The sequence below is a fragment of the Phyllostomus discolor genome, chromosome 2 (assembly GCF_004126475.2).
Source record: "Phyllostomus discolor isolate MPI-MPIP mPhyDis1 chromosome 2, mPhyDis1.pri.v3, whole genome shotgun sequence".
Classification (NCBI taxonomy): domain Eukaryota; kingdom Metazoa; phylum Chordata; class Mammalia; order Chiroptera; family Phyllostomidae; genus Phyllostomus; species Phyllostomus discolor.
Window position 1 is genome coordinate 4,860,472 of NC_040904.2, and position 10,170 is coordinate 4,870,641.

The 10,170-nt window shown below is 48.1% G+C and overlaps 1 protein-coding gene across 5 annotated transcripts in view; it reads left to right on the forward strand.

The window, feature by feature from the left end:
- The window catches only part of DYRK1A (dual specificity tyrosine phosphorylation regulated kinase 1A), a 134,643-nt gene extending 126,048 nt beyond the window's left edge, over window positions 1-8,595 (forward strand). For 3 of the 5 annotated variants that reach the window (XM_028505226.2, XM_036017430.1, XM_036017431.1), the window contains 3 exons: window positions 845-1,151; window positions 1,620-1,744; window positions 5,335-8,593. In XM_028505226.2, coding sequence (XP_028361027.1) covers window positions 845-1,151; window positions 1,620-1,744; window positions 5,335-5,955 — 1,053 coding nt within the window. In that variant the 3' untranslated portion in view covers window positions 5,956-8,593. Of the gene's footprint in view, window positions 1-844; window positions 1,152-1,619; window positions 1,745-5,334 lie in introns of all 5 variants that reach the window. The other 2 variants (XM_028505227.2, XM_036017429.1) reach the window with 1 other exon arrangement.
- The last annotated feature ends 1,575 nt before the right edge of the window (window positions 8,596-10,170 follow it).

Below are 10,170 nucleotides of genomic sequence, written 5' to 3' on the forward strand. Positions count from 1 at the left end.
TTTAAAAGGAATGATTTTTGTGGCTTATCCGCCAGGCTTGTTCTTACTTTTAGAGTGAGAGCAGTGGTCTTTTGCAAATTTGTACATTGTAACTAAAAACAAAAATTCAGTGATTCCATTTTTAATAAATTCAATATTCATGGGGATGTTAAGGGTTATAACTATTAGCTATTTAAAAATGAGTTTTCAGAGAATCTCAACACATGTTAAGGTAATTTATTGTTAAATCTATTCTAGAGGGAGGCACAAATAAAATTTCCTTTAATTTCTTTTTCCGAACGTGAGCAGGCAGGGTTAGGCCTGACTCCTTACTTGGTGCGTACTTGGTGCGATCACTACGGCCAACGCCGCCGTCACTGTGGGAAGCGCCCGCGCTGTCCCGTGCGTCGGGCAGAGGAGGGGCTCAGAGCCGCTGGGCTGGAGCGGTCAGCTCGCCGTCTTCATGAGGGACCAGGGGGTGGAGGTTTAGGTCTGGGGGGCTTCCATTGTGGGTCCTTATTTGGTTTTGCTTGTTTGTCTTTACAACCTTTAAAAGTATAAAAAACATACCTGAGGCTGGTTTTTATAAAACCATACAGAGTCAGGCCTGGGGACCAGGGCAGTTTGCTGACCCAGGACCAGGTGGTCTTTACAGTAAATTCTGGCCTCAAGATTATTTTGAATTTTTCTAACTGTAGTGCATTTGGAATAGTAACGTGTGAAAATACATTAGATCTAACTATAAAATGTTCTTTTTTATAAAGGCCTCAATGTGTAATAAATGTATTGTAGTATGTCAAGTTACATAGACTTGTACATAACCCATCAAATTTAGAGGAAGCCTTTTTCTCTTTCTCCCTTTTAGGAGTATAAACCACCAGGAACCCGCAAACTTCATAATATTCTTGGAGTGGAGACAGGAGGGCCTGGTGGGCGTCGCGCAGGGGAATCGGGTCATACCGTAGCAGACTACTTGAAGTTCAAAGACCTCATTTTAAGGATGCTTGACTATGACCCCAAAACGCGAATCCAACCTTACTATGCCCTGCAGCACAGTTTCTTCAAGAAAACAGCGGATGAGGGCACAAACACAAGCAACAGCGTGTCCACGAGCCCCGCGATGGAGCAGTCGCAGTCCTCGGGCACCACCTCCAGCACTTCGTCCAGCTCAGGTCCGTCCTCGGGCGCCGGGGGGCCGCCAGTGCCGGCCGCGGGCTGTACGGAGCGCGGGTTGTCGTGCACTGTTCTTAAACGTGTGTTAATGGGTGGGGCGGGCTTACTTTACCTAAACCCGATCTTGGGAGTTAATAAAAATTCCACCTTCCCCTAAGCTTCGGTGTGAAATTACATGTGTAATAAATTCTGCTTGGTAGCTGGAAACAAAACTCTTTATTAACCAAATTTTTTATTGTTTTTTTAAATGGAAATACTTTGTGCGTATAACTTGAGTTTTCCACTGACAAAACCAGATTGATAACGGTTGGTGTGAAAAAACTTAATCAGGCAGTCAGGTGACTTTCTCTTAATACATATTGCTTTTTTGCTGTCACCCGTTCAGTTTTAACCTCTCAGTTTTAAGATACTAGACTTGAACAGAGCCGACCCCCACTCACAAGCTGTTTGGTGTTGTGCCGCTTCAGGAGGGTCGTCGGGGACGAGCAACAGCGGGAGAGCCCGGTCGGACCCGACGCACCAGCACCGGCACAGCGGCGGGCACTTCTCGGCCGCCGTCCAGGCCATGGACTGCGAGACGCACAGTCCGCAGGTGAGTGCGCGCCCCGTCAGGCTCGTGGGGAGCGGTGTTGGGGGCTGAGTGTCTTGAGAACGGTTGCCGTGGACTCTGAAGGTCCACGGCGCCCCCCTCTGTAAGGAACGATAACTTACAACCGAGACGTCACAGCCTCGCTCAGAAACAGCGCGTGTCGGGTGCAGACCAGCCTTCGCTGCCTGTGTGTGTTGTCCGCCCGCCCCTGCTTGTCTGGGGGGGGGGGGGGGGGGGGGGCGGCTACAGGGGCTGCAGCAGGGCGGTCTGCTTCCCGCTGTCCGGATTTCCGCAGTGGTTGGCAGCGTGGGGCAGTAGCTTTCCCTGGGCCTGCCTCTTCCCGGCTGCACCCCGGCCCCCGTGGTCGTTCAGCACTCGCAGTCCTGGGTTCTGCGTCAGTCTGTGGTTTGGTTTTAACCTCCACAGTGTTTTGGGAGGGGGTTGTGGGGTTTCCCCTTTCAGTTTTTTAAATCTGTGGAAGAAGAGGATCTCATTATGTCCCCCAGAGCACTATTTGTGGGGCACTTTATAGTGAGAGGTCACTGGAGGGAAGTACAGTGGCGGCTGCTGACTTCACTCCCGTTCTTGTGCCTGGGGCCCCTGCCAGCCGTGGGGGCGGACCACGCACCTCGGCTGGGCTGCTGCCTCTGAGATGGTGTCCACCCACGCCCCCGGGAGGTCCCCGCCTGCTCGGGCCATCGCGTCCCCCCGCTCCTCCTCTCACACACTTTTCTCAGAAACCTACGCCAACCCCCATTCCCATCCTCGCTCGCTCCTTTCTGTGTGAGGAAGTCTCCCAGTAGGAGCGGCTCTCGGCCCCAGCGTGAGCCCGTGCACTCCCCTCCTGCCCTTTTCCACTCGAGGCGCAGGCTCCGTCCTGCTGGAGGCCAGTCCCCTGGGGTGCCCTGCCCTGGCCTCCTGCCTTCGCCAGGACTCTGGCTCCTGTGTGGGCAGCCTGTCCTCCTCCAGTTCCACTCTCCGCCCACAGTTTGGAGAGGCGGGCAGCGTGCTCGCCTTCGGGTCAGTCCGAGATGAGGGGCGGTGTCAGGTGGAGTCCAGCTTCACCGTGCTGCCTCCTTTTTGGGGATGAGCTTGCACAGCTCCGCAGACCAGCACTGTCTTCTGAGGACTTTTCCCCCTCTCTCTACTGGACTGTTCTCAGGGGTGGCTTTTAAATTTCGGTTCTCGGTCCGCCTGCGCTGAGTACTTTCTAATTTCTTGCAGAGCCGTACTGTGTTCCATAGTGGTTGCACCAGTGTACGCTCTCCAACAGTGCATGAGGGCTCTCCCTTCCTCTTCACCCCTGCTAACTCTGTTTGTTTGTTTGTTTGTTTGTTTGCTTGTTTGCTTGATAATAGCCGCTCTGACTGGTGTGAGGTGATATCTCACTGTGGGTTTGGTTTGTGTTTCCCTGATGACTAATATGGTTAATGATGTTGAAGATCTTTTCATGTACCTGTTGGCCGTTTGTGTGCCTTCTTTGGAAAAATGTGGGTCAGATCTCCTGCCCGTTTTTTTTCATTGGATTGTTGTGGGTATGTTGTTTGTTTGCTGTTAAGTTGCATGAGGTTTCTGAAAGTGTATTTTGGATATTAACCCCTTACTTGATACATGACATGTAACATTCACTTACTCGCTGTGTGCTATAAACACTCGTGTGATGTGTGACGTGCCTGTTCATTCTGTTGATGGTCTCCTTCGCTGCACAGAAGCTTTCCGATCCGGTGTAGTCCCACTCGTTTGTGTGCTTTTGTTCCTTTTATATTTCCGTGTCAGACTCAGAAAGTCACTACCAAGACCTCTGTCAAGGTGCTTCTGAGGAGCTTCTGCCTCTGTTTTCTTCTAGGAGTTTTACGGTTTTAGGTCTTATGTTTACGTCTGCAATCCATTTTGACTTAATTGTTCTGTATGGTGTCAGATAGTGGTCGAAGTTCCTTTTTTTTTTTTTTTTTTTTTTTGCATATGGCTCTCCAGTTTCCCCAGCACCATTTATTGAAGACACTGTCCTTTCCCCGTTGCATATTCTGGGCTCCTTTGTCACATTAATGGATTGTATATGCATCAGTTTATATCTGGGCTCTCTCCTCTGTACCATTGATCTGTGAGTCTGTTTTTATTGCCTTTACCATACTGTTTTAATTACTGTTGTTTTGTAATAGAGTTTGAAGTCAAGGAGTGTGACGCTTCTAGCTTTGTTCTTAGTTTTGCTTTGGCTGTTCAGAGTTTTTCGTGGTTTCATACAAATTTTAGGATTGTTCTATTTCTTTGAACTGAATACTGTTGGAATTTTGATAGATATTTCAGTGAATCTCTAGATTGCTTTAAGTAATATTGCTATTTTAACAATGTTGATCTTTCCAGTCCATTTCCACGAATATTATTCTATTTATTTGTCTTCAGTTTCTTTCATTAGTGTCTTGTAGTTTTCGATATAAAAGGATAAAAAGCTTTTACCTCATTGGTTAAAATTTCTAGGTATTTTATTCTTTTTGATGCAGTTATGAATGGGATCTTTTTTAAAAGATTTTATTTATTTCTTCAGAGAGAGGGGGAGGGAGGGAGAACAGGAGAGAAAAACATTGGTGCCCAAGACAAACACTGACTGGTCGCCTCTCACACACCTCCAGCCGGGGGCCTGGCCCACAACCCAGGCATGTGTTCCGGCCGGGAATCACACCTGCGACCCTTTGGCCTACGGACGACACCCAACCCCCTGAGCCACACCAGTCAGGGCCCGGCCGTTTTCTCTGTGTCTCTGATAGCTTATTACTAGTTTATAGAAATGCAGGAGTTTGTGTATTGATTTTTGTATCTTGTACTTCTACTGAATTCGTTTAACAGTTTTTGATGTTTTTAGGATTTTTTTGTGTATATAATTTGCAAATATTGACAGTTTTCCATTTTTCTTTCCAAGTTGAATGCCTTTTATTTCTTTTCCTTGCCTAATTTGGATTTGTGTTTTAAAAAAGGTTATTCTTTTGATTTTTTAGGAGGATAGATCGGGAAAAGACAAAGATAAAGCTGGGAGTTGACAAGGAGGCTGCCGTGTTAGTGTAGGCGAGAGGTGGTGGTGGCCTGGGAGTGCGCGTCAGGGTGGGGACAGGGGAGTGTCCGGGTTTGGGGTCCGGCTCGGAGACAGTGTCGGCAGTATCGCTGAAGGTTTTGGTGGAGGGATGGTTGACCAGCGGGGTGCATAGCGGTGCTTATGTTGAAGCAGAAGGGTGGAAATAGGAGGGGCTTTATGGGGAAAGTGAAGAATTCCTTTTGGACCTGTCAAATATTTACGGAGCTGTCCCATTTCAGAGAAAATTCGCTGACCCCTGGCATAAACAGTGCTTCTAGGGAAAGAAAGTGGCCTATGAAATACATAAACCTATTTGTGTGTATAACTTGCTAAAAATTGTAGCTTTTAATAACATATTTTGCACTTTTCAACATGCTTGAAAATTTGCATTATAGAAATGTCTAACATTATCAGTTTCAAAACCTTCCCCTCTCTAGTTAATGTAAATGCTAGTGTTGTAGCTTTTGACTGAAGATTAAAACCTTGAAACAGAATGCTGGATCAATCCTGTGAACATCTGTTCTTGCAGGTGCGTCAGCAGTTTCCCGCTCCCCTTGCTTGGTCGGGCACTGAAGCTCCTACACAAGTCACTGTCGAAACTCATCCTGTTCAAGAAACAACCTTTCATGTAGCCTCTCAGCCGAATGCATTGCATCATCACCATGGAAACAGTTCCCATCACCACCACCACCACCACCATCACCACCACCACCATGGACAACAAGCCTTGGGTAACCGGACCAGGCCAAGGGTCTACAATTCTCCAACGAATAGCTCCTCTACCCAGGATTCTATGGAGGTTGGCCATAGTCACCACTCCATGACATCCCTGTCTTCCTCAACTACTTCTTCCTCTACATCTTCCTCCTCTACTGGTAATCAAGGCAATCAGGCCTACCAGAATCGCCCAGTGGCTGCTAATACCTTGGACTTTGGACAGAACGGAGCTATGGACGTTAATTTAACCGTCTACTCCAATCCCCGCCAAGAGACTGGCATAGCTGGACACCCCACATACCAGTTCTCCGCCAACACGGGCCCTGCACATTACATGACTGAGGGACACCTGGCCATGAGGCAAGGGGCCGACAGAGAGGAGTCCCCCATGACGGGGGTCTGTGTGCAGCAGAGCCCTGTAGCCAGCTCGTGACTACGCTGAAACTTGAGTTTGTTTCTTGTGTGTTTTTATAGAAGTGGTGTTTTTTTTCCAAAAAACAAAGTGCAAAGCTGCTTGAATCAGAAGGAGATTAACACACTGAACCGCTACAGGAGGGCAAAGCTGACGTGTTTTTTTTTTTTTTTAACTTGAAAAGATTGCAAAGGGACAATGAAGTTTTTAAAAGAGCCATGTCCACACCCATCTTCATGGATAGCTCAGAGAGGTCCTCTTTCTGCCTCCCCCATTTTAACTTGCCACATCCCGGTCCTCGTGGGGTTTTTGTCTTTCTATTCCACAAAAGTTAATGTTCAGATGTTGGTCTTGGTCATTTGCCAACTAATTTTAAAATAAAAAGGCACTGCACATATTTGCATAAAGGGCCCCATAAGGGTGTTTTTTCTTTTTTTTTTTTTTTTTTTTTTTTTTTTTTTTTTTCTTTTTTGTTTTGTTTGGGGTGGGGGTGGGAAATTCGGGTTTTTAAGTCCTAAACACACTCGGGCACGGAAACGCAGTACTGTAAGGAAGAGGGCCTCCAGCTCCCACGGACGGCGCCCTCGGCGGTGCGGAAGGGGCGGCTGCGCCGGAGCGTGCGGGCACAGGAAGCATGCTAAGTGGCGGGGATCAGAACTCTCCTGTCTGAACCTACTGAGGAGCGAAGCAGCAATTACACGGGATCCCGTGGGTCTCCCGTTGGAGGGGCCGCAGCGAGATGGGCGTGGCGCGTGACTGGCCTCCCACGAGGTGCACTGAGAAGCAATCAACGGGTCAGTCGCGGCCGGCCCCGGGGAGGTCTGAGCGGTGGTCTTTGGGATAGCCTTTGGCCTTATGGATTTGGACTCGACACTAGAAGAGCCTGCCATTTCAGATGCAATCACTTCTGGACATGCTTTTGCAGACAGTCCTTAATGCTGAAAACACAGAGAATGGGTAATTCAAGAGGCCTTTCTTTTAAAATAGACTTTTGTGACCCACTAATTGTAAGGTATTGCAAGGTCACTTTGCGTGTGTCATAAAGTTGACTTCCTTATTGGTTGAAGGTCACAGAGGTAGTGGTTTGCTTTGATGGAAATAGCTACAGCTGTGTCCCTTCCTGCTTTTTACTTTTTCTTTTGCTTTTTCTCGGCACGTGGTATCTCCACCATTTCTTCTGCACAAAGATGTCTTCTGTTCATCCTGAACATTTTTAAAAAATGCAGAATTTTATGTGACTGCTTTTTTGCCTCACAATTATGCTGTGAATTTTACAAAAATTTATTTTCTTTTTTGATAATTTATTGTACCAAAGCTGTTTTTATAGCACATAGATGTCTGTAACCAATAATGTAGCAGTTCTGCACTTTGACACAAGGTGTAACTAGACCATTTTTAAATGTCAGTTGAAATTATGGCTGTACTATTGCTTAAACAAAACTGGAACTGTTGTCGAATCCATAGCCAATACATTTACAGCAATCTGTGTACTGAACATAATAGATTGACATCTAATTCAAGACTCCAACATCTGTTACATTCTGAGTGTGTTCAGGCTTCTGAAGGGAGAGGGGCACTGGGTCCAGAAGCTGTGGAGCCAGCAGTCGATTCTTGTATCCCTGAGTAACCTACCTGTGAACCTGAAAGCGAGACCTCGGTTGCACCAACAGGCCCAGAGTAAGAGCGCGAGCAGGGCGCGAGGCTCCTGCGTGACCTGAGGCGAACAGGCTGGTGTCGAACAGGTGCCTAGTTTCGAGATTATGCTGCCTTAATGTAACACAGTCCGGCAGTTGCTAAATTTGTGTTGTCCCCATTTTAAATTGACCAATTTTAGGGTGTTATACTTTTGAGCGGTTGAATTGGGAGAATGAAGATGAGCAGTTTACCTGTCCAGGATCAAAAGAAGCCTAGACAAGAAGCAGTAACCTACCTCTGCCGATAACCCTGTTCGAAACAACTCAGCAGAACACCACAGTACTCTCGGTCAGTTCCCCGCGGCTGGCTGGTCGGTTATTTTCTGAACAAAAGCAGGTTTTTATATGTAAACAGTAACAAAAGAAAGGCTTACAACTATGTGAATGTGAATGGAAACTGGGAAATACTCGTTTTTATATACCACAAATTTTTTTGTTATTAATCAGGAAATCCATATTTATTTTGTAATTAAATGTCAAGCCTGTGGATGATTTTTGAACTTGGTAGTTCATAAAGGTTTACGGTGAATAAAAGGATATCATCTTGAGTATAGCAATATCAAAAGGAATTCAGTAGTTACTGCTGTGGAGGAGTGTAAGGTAAAGATACTTACGTGGGTCAGGTCATTTTTTTTTTCTGTGCTGGTTGCCACATCTTAAAAAGCACCAAAAATCAAAAGCAGTTTTTAAACCGCTATTTACATAAAGGAAATCATAAAACCCGATGCTTCTGCATACTGTGTTATGTTACAGTCCAGTTTTGTGTGCTTTACTACACGGTTTGGTTACAGGACTTCTGTGCATTGTAAACATAAACAGCATGGAAAAGGTTAAATACCTGTGTGCAGATTGTAAGATCTGGTCCGGACTTGCTGTGTATATTGTAACGTTAAATGAAAAAGAACCCCCCTTTGTATTATAGTCATGCGGTCTTATGTATGATAAACAGTTGAATAATTTGTCCTCAGACTCTTTACTATGCTTTTTTAAGATTAACTTAAGAACAATGTAAACATAGTAAAAATCTTCCTATGCAATTCTCCTGGCCCAGGTAATGGTCTGGCAGGTATCCTGGACGTGCAAGTTCAGTCGCACCTGTAAGAAGGAAAGTAGTTACATCGACCCAGGCTCCAAAAATCTCGGGAAGTAAAACTTGGAGGTGGAACAGATCCTTTTGGTTGTTAAAATTGATTTTGTACACAGACGATGACTACGTTCACACGGCGTCTCTGGCTGCCGAGTGCCGGCGGTGCGGGGCGGTTGCCGTGGGCGCGGGCGCGTGGGCCCGCCGGGGAGCGGTGGGGAACACGGACACCCGCGCCCTCCCCGGGCCTCGGCCCGGGGCTGTCTGGGCCTCCGTTACACAGCGCGGAACTCCGCTGCGGTGAAGGAGTTACTGACGACGTGAAGTCTTCTGTTTTTATAAACTAACCTGCATACGTATATATTAAGGTAGCTTTCAGAAGGCAAAAAAAACCCCCCGAAACTTCAAAAGTGTTGGTTGTGAGAAGAAAGTTCCTTTGGGTGTTTCTTAGAGTGGGAGCAGTCGACTTAGGTGATCGCACACCGTACACCACGCTGGGCTTCGAAAACCGCGGCTTATTTTTATTTCATGAGTGTTACAACTACACGTAAAAAAGCCTCTGAGGCTGCGGTAGTTCTGCGAGGCCCACAAAACGACCCTTGTGTCTGCCACTGGGCCCTCTCCGCCAGGGCCTGTGGTGGCAGACTTCTGTCCCGAGGCTCGCGGTGAGGACATGTGTCGACGAGACGCAAACGGGATGGCCGACGCCGGGTTTCTTCTAGGTGGCCCTCCCGTTCCCTCGGCCTGGCCTCTCTGTCAGCAGCTCTCAGAGCACACGTGCGGCCCCCGTGTTGGGGTCCGTGACGGTAGCGGCCCGTTTCGGATGCAGGACGTGGTCTTAGGGCCGTACACGAAGGAGAACGTGTGGAATGTTAAGGTCCAGGTCGGGGCGGGGGGCTGGTTGCGGCGTATGCAGCCACGCTCAGAGTGTGTGGGACCCCGCTGCAGGCGGCTGGGGGCCCGGTGGCGGGAGCCGTGGGCGCTGGAAGAGGAGGACAAGGAGGACAGACGTCCTGGTTTTATGGCCGTGGCTCTCCTTGCCTGGACCTGTTTCCTGGGGGAAGACTCAGGGCGAGGGGTTTTCAGTCCATCAGGAAAACCCCGAGAGAGTCTCTCGCTGTGTTCCGCGTCATGCCCTTAACGCACGGTAGTAGCTCGGCGTCAGCACGGCCCCTGGGGATGCGTGCGGGGGCGTCCTCTGGGCTCGCACCCCGGGCCGGGAAGTCGTACGTGTCGCCGTGTGTAATGCCCTGGGTACTCTCTTGTGGAAGTCGGTCAGAGTGTGTGTGTGTGTGTGTGTGTCTTTGTCTTCAGCGTTGTGTCCCCTCAACCTCCCAGATTCCGGCTGCCCACAGTGAAGAGGGATCAAGAACCAGGGAATTCCGGCATCGCCGCTGCTGCGGGTAATGCTCACTGGAACTCGGCACAGTATGTGTCATTGTCAGGTTTTTCCAATTC